At 40.1% G+C, this 22,608-nt stretch overlaps 2 protein-coding genes across 2 annotated transcripts in view; both read right to left on the bottom strand.

Annotated features, from left to right (window-relative positions):
* OC90 (otoconin 90) overlaps window positions 1-10,077 on the bottom strand; it is a 27,611-nt gene extending 17,534 nt beyond the window's left edge. Inside the window, exons 1-6 of the mRNA XM_088179482.1 lie at window positions 7,779-10,077; window positions 6,302-6,303; window positions 4,007-4,076; window positions 3,704-3,763; window positions 3,271-3,445; window positions 544-656 (exon numbers count right to left, since the gene is read on the bottom strand). Coding sequence (XP_088035608.1) covers window positions 544-656; window positions 3,271-3,445; window positions 3,704-3,763; window positions 4,007-4,076; window positions 6,302-6,303; window positions 7,779-7,821 — 463 coding nt within the window. The 5' untranslated portion in view covers window positions 7,822-10,077. The remainder of the gene's footprint in view (window positions 1-543; window positions 657-3,270; window positions 3,446-3,703; window positions 3,764-4,006; window positions 4,077-6,301; window positions 6,304-7,778) is intronic.
* The window catches only part of HHLA1 (HHLA1 neighbor of OC90), an 18,236-nt gene continuing 5,700 nt past the window's right edge, over window positions 10,073-22,608 (bottom strand). The window contains exons 5-17 of the mRNA XM_014882121.2: window positions 21,751-21,831; window positions 21,191-21,274; window positions 21,014-21,097; window positions 19,591-19,674; window positions 18,972-19,028; window positions 18,777-18,863; window positions 17,906-17,998; window positions 16,609-16,806; window positions 16,021-16,092; window positions 15,709-15,783; window positions 12,620-12,776; window positions 11,874-11,956; window positions 10,073-11,647 (exon numbers count right to left, since the gene is read on the bottom strand). Of these exons, the coding sequence (XP_014737607.2) occupies window positions 11,604-11,647; window positions 11,874-11,956; window positions 12,620-12,776; window positions 15,709-15,783; window positions 16,021-16,092; window positions 16,609-16,806; window positions 17,906-17,998; window positions 18,777-18,863; window positions 18,972-19,028; window positions 19,591-19,674; window positions 21,014-21,097; window positions 21,191-21,274; window positions 21,751-21,831 (1,199 nt within the window). The 3' untranslated portion in view covers window positions 10,073-11,603. The remainder of the gene's footprint in view (window positions 11,648-11,873; window positions 11,957-12,619; window positions 12,777-15,708; window positions 15,784-16,020; window positions 16,093-16,608; window positions 16,807-17,905; window positions 17,999-18,776; window positions 18,864-18,971; window positions 19,029-19,590; window positions 19,675-21,013; window positions 21,098-21,190; window positions 21,275-21,750; window positions 21,832-22,608) is intronic.

Here is a 22,608-nt window from a genome sequence, read left to right on the forward strand (position 1 = left end):
GGGTATTAGTTTAGGGATTCTGCTCCTCTTTGCTGGTATCCTCAAACCATGTTCTAGCACAGTCTTTTCTGAGAGCCAATACTTAGGAAAAATTATATTGCATGTTATTAGGTATTAAAGAACCCCACTGCACTCTTGTCAGGCCTGTAGCAGCACTGCATGGAATAGCTCCTGTTACAACACACCATCTCTGCCCTCACTGGTGATAGTGCTGGAGCTGAGGAGTGTGCATGACCCTCTGAACAAAGAATCTGATCCCTCAAAATGCAGAAAAATCACGCCTTGATGCCTCAGAAGAAGATTGTTTTTCAGGTCTCTCCTCAGCATCTGTTGCATTTCTGATGTGTGGACACATCTCAAGCAATGCTTAGTGGTCCTGCAAAGTAAGGGAAACCCCAGGAAGAGGCTGCCTGTTGGAGGAGCTCTGGGAAGTGGAGGTGGTTTCTGATTAATTTGTCTATGACTTTTGGCAGGTGGACCAGAACAAAACTTCTGGTCGGAGTGAGGCTCCAGTGTTGAGCTCTTTGGACAGGGCAGTCTCACCACAGGTCAGGTTTTTAGCAGAGCAGCTGAAATCTGCAGCAATCTTTGATGGGTCCCACGTGCACTCCATCTCCAGCGCTTCCTCGTAGCATTTGCGGTGCTGAAAACAGCATCTAAAAAAGGAAATAACAGAGAGGTCAAAGGGTTTCAGTTCAAGGTCAGAGAGTAGTGATGTCACGTGGCTCTTAAACAAAACTGCAAAAGATGCCAAAGGAGAAAAGGGGTTTGTGGTGTGATCCTCAGACAAAAGCAAGGCTGAGTGCTGCCTTTGCCTGAGTCAGAGTGGTGGGATAATGCAGAACTGAGTGGTGGGAGCAGGTCTGCCTGCTGTGGGCGACCAAACATTTCTCTCCTGCTGTGGTTCCTGGGTACTTGCAAGGACTTTACAGGCACTTTAAGTAAGAAATCCACTACCAGTGCCCAAATATTCCCCTCAGCACTGTCAGCTCACTGACAAGCAAAGCCCCAAAAGTCAGCTATAGAGATCTAGAATCCAGTCCTGATCCAATCTTTCTCACTGCAGATTTGGAGAACTGCAATGAACCTGGCACTCATGGAGGGTTAATGGCTCTGCAATGTGAATTCCTGTGTCTCACTGGGACTGTAAAATACACTCCTTTGTTTCTTGTACTTCTATGCAACAATCACAATTTAAATGCACCATTTAACCATGGGAAAGGGCCACGAAATATTTTTTCTCACATTGGAATAAACCAGTTTTCTCCTGCCACTCTATAACATAGGCAGTCAGAAACCTCATGTTTTCCTGTATCCCTGCTATCCTACCGACCTCAAATTGCCTACAGGGCCACTTAAGCTTTGAATAGGAATAAAAAGTCAACTAAACCAACAAGCTTTTCTTAATCCTCTCTTCAGCTCTTTGTACAGATAAATCACCTACACAACATCTGTGCACTGACATCAGCTGTAAATTAAACACCAATGAAACAGTCATCATTTACCCCAGGTAGAATTGTTACATAGATTAAAGGGCCTTGGTGTTGGATTCAGTTTGGAATACCCTCATTTCAGAGAAATGGACTCAAAACACAGATCTGTTATTGACTTGCATCTGGCCTGGACAATGCTGAAGGCAAGGACAGCACAAACATCCAAACCCAGCCCCTGCTGTCAGGAAGTCTGACACCTGCTCCTTGCCAGGCTCCCTTCTAGGAAGCCCTTCTAGGCTACACGTGCACTTCTTCACCCCCTACATTCAGAAATAATTTAATATTCAATCACTGACTTTATTAATAAATAATGATCACAATATTTAATTTATCTTCACAACCTGAGGAGTCCAAGGAATGTACGTAAAAAAAGTGAGGGCAAATAGCATTCAGCAGAAAGGCCTGATGGCTCCTCTGCACCACAAATGTGCCATGTTCCAGAGATGAGGCTGAAATCTGTGAGCTCCATCAGGAACAGGGTTTTGAACACCAAACTGGTGATATCTCAACACTTTCCTGACTACCTGAGGTCTAGCGAGGTGTTAGCACCTAAAAGCTCCTCTAACTGCATAAGAAGTCTAGCAAAAACTCTCTGCACTTCTTGTTTGTTTAGAGATTCACAGTTACATCAACATTTACTGCAACAGTTAATCCAAAAATTTGCTTAGTTTCCATTTGCAAGCAGGACATAGTAGGACATAGATTGTCTTCTGAGTCTGCTTCTCTTTCACAAGGTCTGTGGAGGTAAACTTGGCTCCTAATTTAGGTATGACAATGAACTACTCTGGGAAATGGGAAAAGGTTCCTCTTACAGGAACTAGTACTTTATAATGCCTTAAAAACCTGCTGTGAGGCACTGAGCCCTTTTCTGTGCAACAGAAATGGCACAGGGAAGCCCCAAGATTTGCAAAACTAGTTTCTAAGGAATAAAACCAGTGGAAAAAAAATGCTACTCTGTGAGAACTGTCTCTGGGAAAGACATGCAAGCCACTGGTTTGGAGGCTCCCTTGAACCAAGAGCACATCTCTGTCAGTGGCAAAGCAATAATCAGTCTCTGTTTGCTGCATGCAGCAGTAGGAGTTCTGTGCTGATAGGGAAACCTCACCCCAGGGCTGCAAAACAATTTGTAAATACAAACTGGCTGTGTGGGTGATTCTCAGGACAAACCTGCTGATGGATGTTTCTGCAGTTTCTGGGTTTGTGCTGCTCTGCATTAAAATGAAGCTGAGTGAAGCAAAAGCCCAGGTGCTCAGCTCTTGGGTATCAATCCATTGAACTGACTCGAGCTCCTGTTTCAGGATATCATCACAATTGTTCAGAAAACCTTTCACAGAGCAGTTCCATGGCTTTTTTCCAGTAGCAGGGTTAGATCTCCATTTTCCCAGCCATCCCGTGCTGCAGAGTGGATGGATTAATTTCCACCTATCTATAGGCTTAGCCCTTTCTGAGCCCTTGCTGTCTTCACTCAGGGAATTAATACATTATATTGTTGGAAAACCCATTTTCTTCACAGACACGTATGTATCTTGATTCTCTTTGAATTTCCTTTCACATCTCCTGCTGATAAAATTGAGCAACTATTTGATTGTCCTGGCCTGAGATTACATTTTCTCTCACTAGAGCCAGATGTTGTGGGTCTTACTTAGCCCCAAATAAATCTATCTTTTTATTAATGTTTTTAAATCATTTATATAGACGTTATGCTTTGGCTAATCAGAGCATGAGGGCATTTATTGCCAGTCAGGGCAGAAAAGGACCTCTCATGGACATGACTTACTCATCAGCTCCATCCACGGGGAGCCCTTCCATCTCAAACCGGCAAGAGCAACCATAGTCCTCAAAATCCCTGGGACAAAACCCAGTGACACACTTCATTTTGTTCACAAAGTTGAGAAGGGCAGGGAAGTTAGTGAAGATGGACTGTATCCAGGTGAAGTGAGAGCCCAGGCAGTCTGGAAAGAGAACAGCCATAAAACACCTGGTTAGGGGAGGTGAGGCAGGTGTGGGTCACACACAGGTGATGTTTGCATGAATACAGAGCCCAGACAAGGCAGAGACATCGGGCAGTGCTTGGCACTCAGTGTTTAGTGTTCGGTGTCTTTGGGGATATTGCATCCACAAAAATCCCTGTTTCCTCTTAGTAAATGTATAAAAACAAACCCCACAGGATTTCTATTCAGTGCTCAAGTACGAATGGAACAGGTACATACCAAAAAATAATGCAACACTTTCCACATTTTGAAAGACTCCATTGAAGAGTGTGGCATTGCCTAAATGAAAAATAAACAAACAAACCTTGTTTACTAAAAAAAAAAAAAAAAAAAAAAAAAAAAAAAAAAAAAAAAAAAAAGACAACAAATATCCCCAGAGTTCCCCTGGTCTCACTTCAGTTGTTAAGCCATTTTTAGATGAGTTCTTAGCTATTTGCTCACATTTCCCTGTGATGCTTCTGGAGTACAAGGATTCCCACTGCCATGCAATATGCAAAAAAATAAAGCTTAAACCTTTCTTACTCAAGATTCTTTCAGGTGTGTTAAGCAGCTCTGGCAGGAGTGCAGGCGGCTCCAGTTCTTGGCCACCTACCTCAGCAAATAAATTTGAGAAGAAAAAATTTTAAAGTAAAAAAAGTGCCAAAAAACCAAATCCCAAAAGATCACAATAAACCAGCAACATATATTTCATTATGACACTATGCAGGCATTTTGAACATCTTCCTACATTGGTAAGCTGATTTATCAAAGACATGAAGTATTTGCTCAGCTCCACCCCCAGCCTGGGAAGCCCACAATTGTACTGGTGTGGACTGGTGTGTACTGGTAATTCACATCCACCTCAGCTCAAAACCCAGTCTCTGTTAAACAGGTATTGCTGCTGAGGATGAGCTAACCCTTCTCTTCCTGTTCTCATCTGAACAGCAGCCCTTACTGGGACAAATTAGTAGAATTATATAAAATTGGTTTAGTGTCCACTTCTGTCTCAAATACTCTGTAACCCTGTGCTGTAATGTGAAGCAGGGTTATTTGTAGTGATTTGGTTTTTCTGAGTCCATCTTGGCTATTTCCTTATTGGCTCGTGGCCTCTCTTCCTATAACTCTTTATATTTTAATATAATTATCTCTTCTTCCTTTTGAAGATGACGTGGTAGATTTGGCATATTTTCAACACTTTCATTTTTTTCTGTTGGCCAAGTCCTCAATTAGAGTAAAATATAATATTTGTTCTCTCCCTTCCCATTTTTTCACCTGTTCTTTTCCTCTGCATGATTTCAGAAGACATTGTATTACTTTGGATTTATTTAACCTTGGCTTTTTAAAAAACTGTAGTAAGTAAAGGGTATTTACTGTCTCAAGAATCTAAATATTTAAAATTGAAAAAGCCCATAATGTCAAATTCATGGCATAACTTATGTATCAGAATAACTGGCATTAGGAAAGCTGTCCTTTTTCTTTATAAATATTCTGAGAAAGAGCTGACAGTTGTCTTGCTCATCTGTTACATTTTCCTTCAATAAATATAGGTGTAAAAGAGTAAAGCAGAGTCGTGGGGTTTTTAGATAAGAGGCTTAACTCTATGTTTGGCAAAGGATTAGGAAAAATAGGATTTTTGTTTCTAAGATCATATATAAGTGCTTTCTCAGGATGTCTACAACTTTTGTGGTGTGAACAAGATGTTCATGGTAACAGTCATATGCTCCCAGCAATTAATTTCTCAAGGTCAGTTGCAGAATAAGGATACAGGAGTGAGGATTGAGTGAGTCAGGAAGAAGTGCTTCCTCTTGTGTTATTCTTTTTCCTGAAATTCTTGGTCACAGTGAGAAGCTTTTAGATAAACAGTAATCCATCAAAAGCGTCCTTTTGTGCAGCAGGACTAACAAGAGCAAATTGCTTTCCACAAACTGGAAAAAGTCTCCCAATAAAGGTTGGTCTTTTCACAGAACTGGAACAAGTCTGTTGAAAGCTTCATGGCCATGAGGAACTCAGCTTCAGGTGAAATAATGGCACGCCTTGCAAAAAAAATAGCATTGAATGCTATATTTGTACATGTGCTTGCTAAAGAAAACTAACCCTTATTTTCTGGCTTAAAGCCTGTATTTCCTCTGCAATGACAAACATCACCTGGGTCAGGTTCTGTCAAGAGCAACTGGAGCCAGGTTTGACACACTGCACAACACCACGGCTCAGACTAAGTGTGGATGAACAGCCATTAATCATTGGGTCCTTTCAGCAAAATGTTTGGAAAACATGAAAGTCCCATAGAGTTGAAATGCATCAGAGGAGAAAATTGACAAAACCTTATTCCAGGGGTGCTGGAAGCTGTGATTGCTCCACTATCCTTCACTTGCTATTAGTTCTTCTGAGCAAACTGAACTGTGTACACCCAATTAACACATCAATGTTTGAAGTGCCTCTGGAGAGGAATGTCTGCTCAGCAGTTTCATAAATCATTGGATCTTCTAATCCTCTCATTACAGACAAAAACTTTTCTAATTGTCACCAAGTCAAGATCAATGAACCAATGTTAGCTAACAAGATTGCTTACTTTTGTTTAAATTGGAGATGGGAGGAACAAGGAGAAAATACTTCCTGGAGTAATTATTCTCTTTTTCTCTTTTGGTATCAAGTATTTGGAGCTACTGGTCCTATGTCATTCTCTGTAGAGGCATTGAAAGTTTTCCCTACAAAAATCAATCCTCCAGAAGACCCTGGGGATGCAAACTTGTCTCACCTCTCTCTAAAACCTGTTAAAAAATTCAGTATGTTTTGAGGAGATTTGTATGATACATCAGCTCTTGGGCTTTCCCATTGTACACCTTATCCATGGAATTTCTTTTGATGTTTAGTTACATATAAAGTTGTTTCTGGACTGCATCTGCGATTTTCCTACCTGAAAACAGTTTTCTGAAATGTTGCCAAAAAAAAAAAAAAAACATCAAAAAACATCATTGCACCTCCAGTTGTCTTTTTCAGCCATGACTCACTAAAATATCCTAATACAGGACATGGATGCACTCCTTATAGTCCTTGGGAAGCAAAAACCTCGACTATGCCAGAAAAAGTCAGGGTACAGCAAACCCAAACTATTTGATTTATTCAAGGTAAATCATATTAATTCCTCTCAAAGATGCTATTTCATGCACAGATATTTGCTTCAGTCTCAAAGCAGAGATCAGCAGAATAAATCCCACAGAAATAGAAATCAAGAATCCTCCCCAAACCTAAACATGGTAACACTTTAAATCTTCATATTCTGGTTGTATTTAGCTGGGGCAAAGAACCTAAAACACTATTCTACAGCCTTTTAAGATTTGGGGGAATTTTTCGTCAAGTGTTTTGTAAGAAAAATGTACAAATGTCCAGATATTTTTGAGTTCACTATCAGTATAAAGTATTTTTTAAAATTAAATAAATAATGCAGGTATTTTGGCATTCACTGTCACTGCAGTGGGAAATCTGAACATTCACTCTTACTTTTCTCTACATAGTAGGAGTCTTAAGGTTCAGCTTCATCATTTTAGCCTATATGTTTTGTGTTAGACCTGTTTCTTTTTCGAATTGCAATGCAAGCAACCCCTCAGAAGAGAAGCAACTGGTGAAGCTGATGAAGGTCAGTGCAAAATTTTTCTGTGCTGGGGTCCTAAGTTTTGTCTTCCCTTTCTCTTCTCTTTCCCTGGAAATATCCCCATGGATTGACCAGAAATGATGACAGACCTTCTAAGAATCCTCTCCACTTGCACATCTTAACTCTTACTGACGTTCCTACACAGTGCAGAGACTGCAGAAATTTGAGATGTTTACCCACTCTGGGAAGTGCATTCAGTCATGACAATAAAATCTAAAGAGTTATATGAAGAAAAAACCCTATTCATGCTAAAATTCAAAAGAACTTTAGCTGGACATGGGTTGCATTTCAGGATGCACTGAATGGTTTGAAGAATTAAGACAATATAAATGTATTTAATAAGCAGAATCTCTTTATATGAAACTTATAAATTTGGAATCTTAATGACTTAAATAAGGACAAAATGCTAGCAAAAAGAAGTTGCCGTTTTTTTGTTGTATTTTTAATCACACTACATATTTTGGTTCTTCACTAAATATAAAAATAGAAAAATATTTCATAAGTACTTCATATAAAGGAACATCTTCAAGTGCATTTGTGTGCTGAACACCAAAATTTGAGGAGAGAGGAAGTGTGTTTCTAAGGGATTGTTTCCAAATGATCCTACTTAAAATTGTATTTTGACATAATGTCAAATAATCATAAAAATACATTGCCACTTACCACTGTACACCACCATGGACATAGACACCAGCAGAATTACAATCATTTTTTGTTTAATCCAAAGACAAGAAAAAAGTCACACAGCAGACTGGTGTGCCTGGTGAGTTAAGTAAAATATTAGACAGAATGTTAGCTCTTTAATCTGGGGGTGGGAAGGCACCATCTTGGAAATCATTCTTTTGTAGCCTGGATAGATTTCTGCTTGATAAAATTCAGTTTTTACCCTTAAGTAAATCCACTTATTACAGGAATTATGAGCCTTATATATCCTTGTTTTACCAATATTCTCTAAAAGTCTGACTAACAATATTTATTTTGGTATTGCTTTGAGTCAAAAGACTTTATGAAACTGCCATGTAGCAGTAAAATGGTGGACTTGCAGTTTCTTCTGTTTTGCAAACAGTTTTCACATCTTCCTTCATCTCACAGAATATTCAAATATTTCTTATGTATAAATGAAGATATTATGAAACGTGTAAATGAAGAGTTATTCTGATATTACATCTCTGGAATCCACTTTATCTGTAATCCACTATATTTGTTTCATATCACAACAATTTGTAGTCAAACATTTATTCTAATCTGTGTTGAGACTGATCTAATATATCATAAATTTTCCTAATGAGAAATATGTTTGGAGATTTTCAAAAAAATGTGCGCAAAAATTCTAAATTTGTTGCATTAGTATTCATGAAATGGAAGATGATAGATTTGTTTTTAACTACAGTCACAAATTACTTTAAATTTAGAACAATTTTCCAAGTAAGTCAGGCATAGAATTTTTACAGCCAAATAAATAAACATACATATATATTAGTTTTCAAATATGCATCTAGTGATTATTATCTGCTTTTCTGAACTCAAATATGGAATTAATTTCTATTAGAAAATCCTGTAATATTTCATCAGGAAGTGAGATTATAACTCTAACAGCTCTAAGTATTTATAGTCTATTTTCCCAAATCTCTTGTCTATATTTTTGTCTATTACTCCCAAGTCACAAATAGATTATTCTACATTGTTTTCTTCTTGCTTCCCTTATTATAGACAACATCCAGAAAAACTTACCTTGAGGGATATTATCCCAGAGCAGCTGGATGAAAGGCAAATGAATATCAACAGAGCCAGTACTAAGTTATTTATACCCACTTGGATATAGACTTCAGCCATGTGATCACTTCCTTTATCAAACCCACTTCAACATTTATTAATTAATTCTTCCATGAGATTCCTTAGAGTCATTAAGCCCACAGTGTATCTGGTAATAAATATGGCTCCAGCCACGTAAAGGATCCATACTGAGAAGTCTGTTCTGCAGGTGCCTTCCCCATACAATAACTTTCCCTAATACTCTTGGCTGTAATTAAATAACAGTTATCCCATTGTTATTAATCACTCACAAAATCTCGAGCATGTGAATATGGCTTTAATAGCTTAGCAAGAGGTAGTGTTTGGTGATGAAAGATGAGTGAGAGTTTACACAGCTTTAAACACTGCATTCCTCAGGGCTGGGAAGTCTTCTTTAATCTATCCATGTTGGCTCTGATCCAAGGCTGGGTGAAATCCAGGAGAAGGTTGATTCAGTGAGCTTTGGGAAGGCTGCTTTTCATCAGGAGGGTGTGCTTTCTGCCAGGGCCAGGCACAGCTACCCTTCAAAGAGTCCAGCAACAAACTGTCCACTGAGCTGGAGCATGGGGAAGTGAGAAGTCTGACAATTGGGAATTGTAAAAATATTTACATGAGCAAAAGGCCCTTTGACTCTGTGACCTACGAGGTTTTTGGGAAGGCTTTGACAAGGTCACCTGTAAAATCCTCATGGAGAAGCTGTTGATATTTGAGCTGGATGTGCCTGGGGACATGGATTGAAAATGGACTGGTGGGGCCCCAAGGGCAGTGGCCAGTGACACCAAGTCTGGAAGCCAGTGACTGGTGGTGCATAATCAGTGCTGGGTGTCCATTAATGATCTGGATGATGGGGCAGAATGGACCTCCAGCAGGCTGGCAGCTGACACTGAGTGGGATGAGGGAATGGCATTTCAAAGGTCATGCTGCCATCCAGAAGGACCTCAACAGGAACTCCATGAGGTTCAACAAGAAGTGCCAATTCTGCACTGAGGTGCAGCCTCATACTCCAGTGTGTGCTGGGGCCACCCAGCTGGGAAGCAGCTCGATAGAAAAGGAGCTGGGGTCCTGCTGGACACGGGGTTGAACAGGAGTGAGAGGTGTGCCCTTGCAGGGCAGAAGGCTCAGGGTGTCCCCGGCTGCAGAGAGCAAAGTGCTGCCTGCAGATTGAAGGAGAGGATCCTGCCCCTCTGCTCTGCACTGCTGAGACCACACCTGCAGGGCTGTGTCCAGGGCTGGGCTCCTCAGTATAGGACAGACATGGAAAAACCTGTGCCAGTTCAGAGGAGCTCAGAGATGATGAAGGGACTAGAACATCTTCATGAGGAGGGGACAAGAGAGCTGGGACTGTTCACTAGAGGAGCCTTGGGGGAATCTCATCAATCCAGAAAACCCCTGAGGGGAGGGTGCAAAGGGGACAGAGCCAGTTTCTGTCCAGTGGTGCCCAGTGACGTGACAAGAGGCAAAGGGCACAGACTCAGAGCTGCTGCAGCAGGAGGAGATCTCCCAAGGCACAGCAGAACCATGGCCATGTCACAGCACTTCTTGAACCTCTGAAGTTCCTGTTGGCCCATTTCTTCAGCCTGTTGAGATCCTCCTGGATAGCAGCATGTCTTATTCCCAGCATATACTCACTGTGTCGACATTCCTATTTATTCCATTGGCCTAACTTTCAATATCTGCTGTAATTGGTACTACTCCAATCTATCCTGCTCTTTGGCATGACAGAAGTTCTCTCACACTATTGAGCACAGTAGTGAAGTGCATTTTGGAAGAGACCTACTGCATCCCACCTCTTCCTGGCATCAGCATTGCTCATGTTGCCACTTTTCTCCTTGGCTCTACCTTTGAACACATCTTTCATTAGTGAAACAACAATGTGCAGCAGCTATAGTGCAAATAAACTTCTTATGTAAAAACAATATTAATGGCTTGATGACGTACTCTGGGTAGATAGTAGCATAATGCTGCTGCAGCATAGAAAAATATAGGATCATGCAATTAATTTCACTATTTTAGAACCGGCTTTAGTTCACCAGACTTGCATATAAAGAACATGAAAGCCAGGTTGGAAGGGACCCTGAGCAACCTGATCTAGTAGGGTTGGAAGTCAATAATCTTTAAGGTCCCTTCCAGCCCAAACCATTCTATAATTCCATGTTTCTATGAATCCTGGGGAGCTCACACAAATATATCTCAAAGTACAAGAAATCTTGTCACTTCCTGGGTTGACACTGCTCAACAGGCACTGCTAAAGTAATGGAAGTTTTTGATTTGGAAGATAATCTGCATGTCTTTAACACCAGAGAGTCCTTCTTGTCTTCAGTATTTCAGGTTGCTTTTAAATTACTTTGCGTTTGTTACTTTTGATTACTATGTCTCAAATGTCAATAAAATGAATAGAAACTATTTGCCTTCATTAGCAAACCATGCAAATATCCTTTATGAAATAAGATTTTTAAAAGACTTTCAATATTTTTATTTCAGTTACACCATTTGTATAAAATATCTCTGTTTTTTACACATTATTTTTACAATGCCTTGGAGGAGGAGACATTTCTAGGTTAACATCTCATTAATAGCTTGTCTGATTTCAAATATTTGCAAACAACATGTCGCTTTCTGATTTTTTTTTTCACTGAGAAATCAAAAAGAAAACTAAAATTGCCACCAGTCTTCCAACTTGCAGTAAAATTTCTCAGTACTCTAAACTGATGTACAGATGTTTTTAAGGCATTTTTGCTTTAATGCTGGAAGAACACAAGAAAATATTAGTTAGAAGAGGTTTTACACAGAAATATTAAAACATGCATGAAGGTAAAAAATTCCTTTTTTTAACCCATTAAAAGTCATTATCAGATAAAATAGCTAGCTGATGAAAGACAGCAAATATTCTGTGGATATACAAAAACCTTTGTTATATCTTCATGATAAGGTATGTAGAGATACAGAGATATAAAGTGAAGATGTACTTACTGTGGGAGTAAGCAACTCTTTTGACTCTTTCGCAGACATAACTTGCATTTTTCACAAACCAGGAATAGTATTCAACACAGTACCTGTAGATGTAGTGACAGATAGGAGAGGCAGTTAAAGATAAGAGCCTTGTTATCTTTCATAAGGAAAGGGACTTTGGACAAGGGCATGCAGTGACAAGAGGAGGAGGAATGGCTTCAGGCTGAAAGAGGGCAGGTTTAGATTAAATTTTGGGAAGAAATTCTTTACTGTGAGAATGGTGAGGCACTGGCACAGGTTGCCCAGGGAAGCTGTGGGTGCCTCATCCTTGGAAGTGTTCAAAGTCACATTGGATGGGGCTTGGAGCAACTTGGCCCAGTGGAAGATGTCCCTGCCCATGGCAGCAGAGTTGGAACCAAATGGTCTTTAGATCCCTTCTAACTCAAAGCTATCTCTGATTCTACAATAAGCACAATAAGCACAGTATATCATCCTGCTATTACTAAATAAAATAAAAAGCTAGATTCCAACCTCAGTGATGCCATTAGGTGTTTGGAAAAATGCAGCTGGGCTTTTTTTCACTTAGCTGGAATACTGAAGCCAGATCAGGTACTGATCAGTGCACTGGGGCACATTTGGGTCTCAGCTGGTGGCCACAGACCCTCCAAAACAATCACTGGTGATTGAAAATTCATTTGGGAGGAAAAAAAAAAAAGCCTGGAGTATTTTAAGCAGACAGAGAAAGAAAAGCTAATGTCAGATTTTACCTCATGGCTTCCTTTCTGGAATATCTTCTGTGACCAACACAGAGGCAGAGCTGAAAGAACCTGCAGAGCTCCATCACACAGGGGTTGATCTTCTGCACGATGACAGTGACAGGAGGGGAGGTGACACGGGGCTCTCTGAGCAGCGACTGTGGGCACCCTGGCGAGAAAACACAGCTCTCAACTAGCCCAAATACCTGCCACACTAAATTTATTGCTCTACCACATCTGGGCTATGGTCTCCACAGCAATGTCTTCCCTATTCCAACAAATAAGGAATATCCTTATAAATGCTGTCCTGGGTCTCTGAGAAAGAAGAAAGGAATCCAGGAAGGAAGGAGGGAGGGGAGGAAGGAAAGGGGAGAGGGAGAGAAAGAAAGAGAGAGAAAAAGGAAAGGGAAAGGGAGGAAAGGAAAGGAAAAGAGAAAGAAAGAGAGAAAGAGAGAAAGAGAGAAAGAGAGAAAGAGAGAAAGAGAGAAAGAGAGAAAGAGAGAAAGAGAGAAAGAGAGAAAGAGAGAAGAGAGAGAGAAAGAGAGAAAGAAAGAAAGCAAGCAGCTGTGGTGTGATTGTCAACTATTTGTTCCATTTGTGTAACTAGCAGCAGGCTTTGGCCATGTGTGGATAAACTGCCTTACCTGCTGAGTATAATCCCTTTAGACAGTGTAATTGCATTTCCAGGTTCACATGTCTCACAAACTTTACAGCTCTGGGCAGTGCTATGTTATGTGATAGCAGAGGTTATGAAGGTTAAATTTGGACTAATGAAGTTCTGTTGAAATAAGCTTGAGTCATCTGGTGCTGACAGGAAATTTAATATAAAATGGCATTCTTGGGCAGGAGGAAAATCAAGGTTCTGCCAACCTGAAAGAGATTGCTATGAAACTATTTCTCTCCTGGCAGCACTTGACCAAGGTAGCAGGAGTATGTGAGGAGTAAGGCACAGACACTGGCAGCTCCCAAACTCACAGGCTGCTCTGAAAACCAGTTGTGTGTCAAAGGCACTACACAAATATCAGGTGCAATTAGCCAGAGATGAGCAAGAGGGAGACCCATTTCTCTTCACCCCAGCAATTTCACATAATGTCATTAGGCTCTGTCCACTCTATGGCATTTGACACACCTTGATATTTTCCTACTTGGAGTAAAATAAAAATTAATGATTACTTGCTTAAATAAACACACTTCATGTTAATAACCGAATATCAGAGCATGGGGCAATGAGGTTTTAATATAAGTTGTCCCTGAAAAGTGATGTTAAAATTGATGAGAAATAAGAAAGTTGATGAATCACTAAAACTTGCTGAAGGCCACCCTCCTGCGAATTTCAGCCTCCTCAGAAGTGGATCCTCCTATCCTGCCAACCAGGTGTTAAATGTTTTACATAAGCTATGTGTTTTGCCAGCAGAAATTCAGTTTTATCTAGCTGCAAATTGAACTATGGCAATTTCAATTAGGAGTCATCTATGTGGGAAAGAGAAGTCAAACAAAAATGCTGAAAGCTAAGGAAATTGATTTGGTTTTCGTTTGTGACAATCACTTTAAATTACCACTGTATTTGCATAACACTATATTTGTTTAATGATGAAATTATTTTTAAATTAATTTTCTATTTAATTTTTTTATTGCATAGTATATTCATATTGCATCATTGAAATTTAAATTTTTACCCATTCATAGTAATGCTTTCTACCTCTTCTCTAACAAATTTCTACTGTGAAATGTATTTTTTTTTGTTCAGTACATAAGTTCATAAAGATAATTAAAAGTAGGAATTTATTTCAGAACTTTCTTTTCTAAGAATTCACTTTCTTAAGAAAGTGAATTAGTCAAGAGACCAGAAAAGGCGAGAACCACAGCTCTTGCTGTGTATGAGATGTGCAGAGATTTCCTCCCGTGTGTTTCCCATTGCCACATTACTGTCAGGGGCAGTGAAGTGACTAGCAAACAGACAGTTCTTTTATTAATTCAATATCACATCCCTGTGACACTGAGATTAAATTTTGCTGCCAGTGAGGAGCAATGTTATGGTTCCTGTGAATGATTCAGACTCAAAATACCCCTCCCTGCACGCTCTAACATGCACGTTTGCTTGTTTTATTAGTTGGCACCCACTTCTGTGATTTAAGAAATAAATTATTGGAATAATTAGTTATCCCTCAGAACAATGTAGGTGCCCTTTCTTGCTTTGGGATCACACTGTTGGATTTATTTCCCCAAATGTATGATTGTTAGAATCAGCAGGCAGCCTCTGCCACCACGGTTTCTCACAGAGAGGCATTTGGTTCTCCCATCTCACTGAAATCCATGTTGCCCAGCCTTTTACAAACATCCTAGGTTCTCCAGGGTCTATAATACTGCACACCAGAGGAAGACTCTGGTATTTGGAATTCTTTAAGCAGAAGTAAGATGAGAGAAAACTAAATTTGATTTCAGAATTAAATAGCATTATAAGAGCTAAAAAGATGACCAGGAAAACAAAAGTTATTTGCCCAGCATTATAGTTCCTTAGACTCTTCTGTTTTTATCTAAAATATCAAGCCTAAAGGATATTAAAGACCCTGCAGACTAGGCTGCTATGTTATCTTTGTACCCATCCCATGCTTCTCTTAGACAGTCACCACAGAGAAACACAAGCAGATAAGAACTGAGCTTTCATGAAAACCTAGTTGTTGATGATCTTTTTTTAGCTGAGGAAGTAGTTTGCAGTATTGTAAATTCAGAACAATTCTGGGGGTTTCATGTGGCATGAGCTGGTTCATCATTTTATTTAAGATGAGATTTAAGGCATGGTATTTTCCTTTGGAATGACTTTTAAGTATGAATTCTCTGATAAACAGTCAATGCTAAAATAGCTGCACAGAGTAAACCTACATTAATTCTATCACCACAATATCATCTATGTTTTGAATTTGCAGTTGTGTACAATTCACAAAACAAACGGGAAGCAGTCCCTTGGACATTTTGAATGGTTTACACTCATAAACTATCACAAGCAAATTAACCAGGTATGTTTTTTCTGCATGGGAATATTTCTATTTTGCATTACTTTCAAACATACTGCTATTTCTGCTGCATGAGGTGCATTTACTTACTGGCAGCTGAGTAAAGTTTCAGTGTCACACCAGGTCGGTAGGAAGGTGGCATGGACAGAACTGTGGAAGGCAAATCTAATGGGAGGGAGAAGAATAGAACTTGCTTTGACACCTTAAAACAAAAAGGCAGATTTATTGAAGGAGCAACAGAAAAGAATAAAAAACTAACCCTGAACTCAGAGTTCATTAATAAACACTTACATAGACAGTGATGTATAAATACATTATCAGTCATCTATTTCTATATATAACTTTCTATTTCATTTAATGAGACAACTGACACACTTTGTTGCTATCCCAGATCAGTCTTACCTGGCTCTGTTTGCATCACTTTGCTGGGTCCTTGTGGAGACACTGTCTGCATCCAAAACACGGACATGTCAGCTGTGGGAGCAGAGACATTTCCTGTTATTCATTATTTATCTGCCTACTGAGAAGAATTGCTAAGTATGAGACAGCTCAACAGGCAGAGTCCTCACCCCGTGCTGCCAGTGACCTATAAAAATGCCAGGATGAAATATGAAGAACAAAAGCTGTGCTTGACTAGAACTTGAAAAGCCTGAGGACTAGGGAAGGGTAAGATTTCAAGAAGGCATGTTTAGGGGACACCAAGAGAAACATCTCTACATTGCTTTTCCACAGGTCTGCTCACCAAATTTGGAGCAAAATGTGAGGGAAGATCCAAGTGGCACAAGTGTTTGTGGGAAGCAAGACCAAGTTTTTCCCCTAAAGATAAGAAACTACAGGATGGAACCTAGAGCTGATTTTGATATTCCTGCAATAAAGTAATCAAAAGAGTAGGTGTTCCTGAAGGGCCCTCCAAGCTCCACCCCAGGGACACTTGGCCAAACCCCAGAGCAGTGGGGCAGGGCAGGTTCCAGGGCTCCTGGCCATACTCACTGGGGCTGGGCTGCAGGGCTGCCGATGGGGCCAAGCTCCCCCCAGGGCTCAGGGGGGCTCTGGCCGTGCCTTGGGGCTTGGGAGCATCCACGTGGGCTGATGGAAACCACGATCCTTTGGCTCCAGCTGTCTTTGGCCACGGTGGGAATTTGGTGGTGGGGATTTCCCCCCCTTTCTGTGCGAGAGGGATCCTGGTAGCTGGAGAAGCAAGAGGGCAGAGAGAGGGCACCAGCACACTGGGAGTGCTGGTGCCCCATGGCAGCAGCAACTGCAACACACCAGGGGACAATAATATCTAAAATACACCCAGAAAATCCCAACTGCCCCTTGAGGGCTTCTCTGGCACTTGAGCCCCCACTTCTCCATTTAGTTTAAAATATGGAAACACAGGGAGCTCCAATAATGCTTGAAATTTTAACTGAGAACATTTTAATGTGTGAGTTTTCTTAAATAAAACAAAAAAAAAAAAAAAAAAGAAAAGAAAAAGAAAAGAAACTGAAATGTTGCTGCAGGGTTTTGGTTTTTTTCTTCTCATAATTTGTGCTTAATTTCCTGAACTGCTTCACTGCAGTAGAAAGAGAGAAAGGTCTTGTCTGTTTGAAGGTGAGCAGGCAGGTACTGGAGGGCAGATGCTGCAGTTTGAGAACTGACACTTGTGGCTACAAGGGATAACAAAGGTTGGTGTGTGGTTAAGGAAATTTTAAAAATGTATAAAAGACAGTAGACTGGCTACAGGAAATGCAGGTGTTTTGTAGAAGACAGAGGCAGCTGCAATGACCAGGAGGTAAGAAGTCAAGTCAGAATTTCTATTGATTTCTACTACGAGCAAGCAGGTGCAAAGCCTTGCTTTTTGGCTTCCAAAATGAAGCAGAGCAGCACTTTTCTATCTTGTAACTCGTAGCAAAGTTAAATGTACTAAAGATTATGAAATGCTCAAGTACAACTGAATGTCATATAAAGAAATAGAGAATAATACAGAGGAAAAAAAAGACCATAGAAAATAAGAGGAAATAGTTTAAATAATCTTATTTTTTGGTTTGAAACAGACAACCAGTTTTTCTCTTCTTCTCTGTCTCTTTAGAAAACATATTTTTTTCTGGTAAAATGGCTTTTCACAAGAGTTTTTCTATCTTCCAGCTCTTCATTGCATTACTGACATCATCTTCTGATTCAGAGAATTTTATGCAACCTTTTATTTGGAGTTAACATCACAGTTAACTGTGCAGCAAACATACATGATCACCTGTCAAGACATTAATCAAGGGGAACAAATTTAGGTCTGAAAATATTTGCTCACATTTAAATGTCCACACATATTCTGCTGATGAATCCACTGTCTTGTTTGGGTCTTCTTGCAATTTCACAAAACTTGAGAAAATCGAATCTAGGTCTTTGAGGAATGAGAAGACAAGGTTAAAGCACTCACTATCCACTGCATATTGTGTGAAAAAAAGGAAAGAAATCAGATTGTGCTACCACAGATGCAGCTGTTGTTTCTAATTAAAGGGGTTTTGGCCAAGTGTCATCTTTTTCTTCTTGTTTGTTTTTAAAAGGAGAGAAACATCCCACAGCTTTCAGCACTTACAGCTTGCTACTGACTTCAGTCTGCCTGCATTATTCTATCATTGAAAACGGGAGATAGTGATGGGCAGCAGTGAAAGGTGAGCACCTGAAGTGTAGCTCAAACTGGCAAAGCAGTTTTGGGTGGAAAAACCACTCAGGACAATGAATGTGTTCACCTCCACTCTGAAGGTAATTCATGTAAAGGTAGGAGGTTATTTGTGCTGAGAGCTATGGAAGGCACCCAGCAAGATTTAAAAGCACTAGAGGCCCTCCCCAGCCTAATGATGAATTCTGTAAAAGCTCTCATCCCAGCAGGTTCTGTTTGTTCCTCCACCAGAAGACCTTGTAACAAATAATCTAAAAGTTTGTAACAGTTACTTGCATTTATTGTAAGTAACAACTTAATTACTGTATTAAATTTTCAACAACATGAAATATTATTCTAACTATAATCAAATACATAATACTATGCAAATATATAAGCAATAATAAAAATAAAATAATATTTATAGTAGTAGTAATGAGGATGGACTAATTGCAAGAGCTATCTGGACATGATTTTCATTCTGGTTCCTGTTTCCTTTTATTCCCCAGGATGTACTTACCCAGATCCGATGATGTGTTACTGGAAAATGTGTAATTAATCACAGGAGACTTTTCTAGTATTTCCAAAAAATCAGTCAGATTTTTCTCTGCAAATAGAAATGCTTACAAATATCAAGAAAGGCTTTGTTCCAGTATAAATCCTCACTGAGGAATATTAGGGCAATATTTTTGGGTGGAATGATTTTGACTTTTACCTGTCTGCCCTGCCATCACACAGATGTAGATACAATCAGAGTCATTGCTCTGTCGCACTGAAAGGCAAAAAAATATAGCAGAGTTCATGGTTGCCAGTTTTCCTTACATGGAATTATCTTAAAGAGTTGAAAGCACAAACAAAAAATGGCATGTGGCTATGGCAGCTGACCAAGTATGTTCCTTCTGATCTATTTTTTGAGAAAAATTTCAAACCACCATCACATCCAAATGTTAGTATCTTCACACAAAGAGTTTCTATCTAATTACAATTCTAAATTACAAATATTTTTATATAGGAAAAGAAATCTTCAGATTAAATAGCCCATACTTGTTCTCTGTGAATCAGAATTGCTCAAAATATCAGTATGCAATAATAATTCTCAAACCTACCATTTTTTAGTAATTAATTATAAAACATTCAAGCAACATAACTGCTCATAGAAACATGTACCTCTCTATGTTACACACATGTCATATATGTGTCTTGTTCCATGTGTTGCAACAAAAATGCTGTTGAGTAAGAGCAAAAGGCTTTTATCCACATTTTTATGGTTGTTTTCATGTCAGGAGTAAATGAGGCAGATAAGACAATGATAAATGTTCAAAGGAAATGCAAACCTGAGAGAATAGAAGTGGACTTGAAAATTTCTGTGAGATAACTGGTGGAGTTTCCAATGATATCAACAAGTAGAGCTGTAAAATCTAGACAACAAATAGAGAAAGTTTATTATTGAAAACACATATCCTAATATTTATGCCAAGTGAAAAATTCACTTTTATGTGTGATGATATTTTAGATATATGCTCCTACATGACAAAGTTTAAAGTATTTTAGAGGTTAAAATATGTTGCTGGAGTGGACTGAAGAAACCAAGAGAATCATTTCAGAAGTATATTTCAAAGATAAGTCCAAAACGACATCAGTGTGTCTAAAATAAAACTTCAATGGAATTTATCTGTTCAAGAGAACATTTTAAAGTAATGCTCTACTTAGTCTGCTTAAATGTAGAAGGAGATCTAAAGCCTGCAGGCTTTGCCTGCTGTAATTGCCTGTCTGCTGTGTAAGACTTTCCAAAAGGCATTGGATTTTTTTTCCACTGGGGTCTGCTTCAGACCTACTGATGATTCAGATGTCAGCCCAAGAAATGGCTGGTGGTGTTGTGGTGCTTTCTAGCAGTAACAGGTCACTGTTCTCACTTAGGGAGTGATGGACCTGAGCCCCACATTTTTACTGCTTTGGAGAATGCTCTAATCCCCAAGATTCTGCTGCAATTCTGAAATTGCAGCAGAAAGATTAAAGTTGCTCTGTTATTCTCCAAGGCAGACCGGGTAATTATCCATAAAGGCTTGTGAGATGTGTGGGTCCAGAGAAAGCCATAAAAACCACTGTAGCTCATGCAGGGTCACCACGTGTGGCACACAGGGTTTGGAGTCTGGTCTGCAGCTGCTGATCTACTCTTGATGCCCTTGACATTAACCAGTCATAGAATCCAAACATTCATGCATCCTGAAATGGTAAATTCTGTGAAATCAGGGGTGTGAATGAGGATTTCAGGTGGAAGGTTTGCCTGACAGTGTTTTGTAGTCCATTCAACAGTTCTACGAAGATGTTAGTCCTTGCTTTTCACTTCTCTTGGGCTCACTGAATTTGCTGGAGTCTGTGGGTGAAGAGAAGCCCTTGTTCATCTCCCATGGGTTATCTCAGGAGAGAAATAGTGGCCAAGGTGGTGTATCACATATTGCTGGTTGTCTCTCCTGTGCTGAAATTCGTATGCCAAGGAGGAAAGGGAGGCCTTTTGCCAGTCAAACCACGCCAGTGCCTGACTGATGGCTCCATCCCAGACTGGCTGGCTGGGGGCTGCAGCTGAGACTGAGGTCGTGGAGTTAGAGCAGCCACTCGTCGTGAGTTACAGCTGTTGACCTCAGTGTGGTGGTGGTAATCATAAGGATGAGGTCTGCAGAATTCAGACTACAGCCTTCAGCTCCAAAGGAAATAATTCAGCTTAAGCACATGCAATTGCCAGCATTTTTGTGTACCCACCTGTCAAGTCATTTGTCACATTATTCAAACAGTAGCAGTAGTGCATAGGGAACTTGCCAGGGTCAATATTTTTTGTGTTAGAGACTGTAGGGAGAGACAGAGAAAAAAATCAGTGTCTTGTTGCACAGGCTGTGGGAGAGAAACTGTTCCTGAGCCAAGCAAAGTGCCAACACTCACGGTTATAAATGGTGACTGACACTTTGTGGAAGGCAAACGAGCTGTAAGAGGTGACACTCAGCAAAGAGAAGAATTTCTTGGTACCTGCAGAAACACAGGCCCAGGCTATTAGTGCTTGGAACAAACTGTGAGAACAGCGTGTTTTGTCTCTGCTCATTTAGTGCCTAAAGGATTCCCGAGGTGCCTGTAGGATACACCTGCCTCACACTCAGTCTGTTCTCATTTCCACTGAAGGAAAGATCATTTGTATCGCTTCTTCCTTTTTATTTTGTTTTTCTTTTAATTGAAATGTACACTGGATTAGAAAGTGCCTTTGAAAGGTGTCCCACAAGTAATTATATTGTGTCTATATATAAACCCACACTAATTTCCAAGTTCTCTGGGGTAGACAGCCATCTGCATTACAAATGCATGAAGGTAACATGCTCCTAGAAGCAATTCTGGAGGCCAACAGCACATGTTTACAGCTTCTCCTGCTAACACTTGTTACCTTTTCTTTAACCCTTTTCTCCTTCACTGCTGGGCTGGCAGCTGTGACCTGCCCAGCCGTATCCCATTACCTCTGAGTGCAGTGCTCAGCATCCCATTCACCAGCTCTGTCAGGTTAATAGCAGCCAGGTCCAGGGACTTTGCAGGCAGCTCTGAAAGAAAAGGGGTGCATGAAGGTACAAGGAAACAGCTGTGCATCCACTGCTTATTGTGCTGTAAATCTGCCAGAATGGGAAAACCAAAATGAGGAGATTATGTTCTGGGGTGCACCAAAAAAGCACTGATGGGAAAATAAAATTCCAGGACCATGGAGATGAGTCTAGAAAATAGCAAGATATAGCAACAGTAGAATGGTGGGCCAAAATTCATGCCTGCCAGCTGTGCCCTTGACCATGCCCTTGAGCAGCTGCAGGACCCAGCCAGCCCTGGCGTGCTGGTGCCCTCTCCTGCTGGGTGATGGGTGTTTGCTGCCAACAGAGCAGCAGATCTCACCACGCAAATCACAAAAGGCAGAGAAAGTGCCTAAAAAATGTTCCCCCTTCCCCAAACCTGCATGAAAATACAGATTTTTGTTTTTCAGCTACGTCGATGGCTATACTGCTCGCTACAAGAGAATAATTTTGCTGCAGTTAAATCACACTTTTTATCTTAACGTTTTATTTCTGTTGATGTTGCTTATTTGTTTTTCCCAAGTCAAAATTCTGAAAGATATTTTTTGCTCCCCTCCCACAAAGTCATGCTGAAGCAGAGCAGCACAATGTCTGTGTGAGGGAGGAAGGTGTGTGTGAGCATGACAGAGAGAGGAAGAACAGAGCAGGACAGAAAAAGAAGCACAAAAAGCTGAGATGAGGACAAAATTGAATTTGAGGAGAAATGCAATTTTCCAATGACATCAGTATTATTTATAACCAATTTGAAGCCAAGCTGCA

Source organism: Sturnus vulgaris, chromosome 1, assembly GCF_052056855.1.
Source record: "Sturnus vulgaris isolate bStuVul1 chromosome 1, bStuVul1.hap1, whole genome shotgun sequence".
Taxonomy (NCBI): domain Eukaryota; kingdom Metazoa; phylum Chordata; class Aves; order Passeriformes; family Sturnidae; genus Sturnus; species Sturnus vulgaris.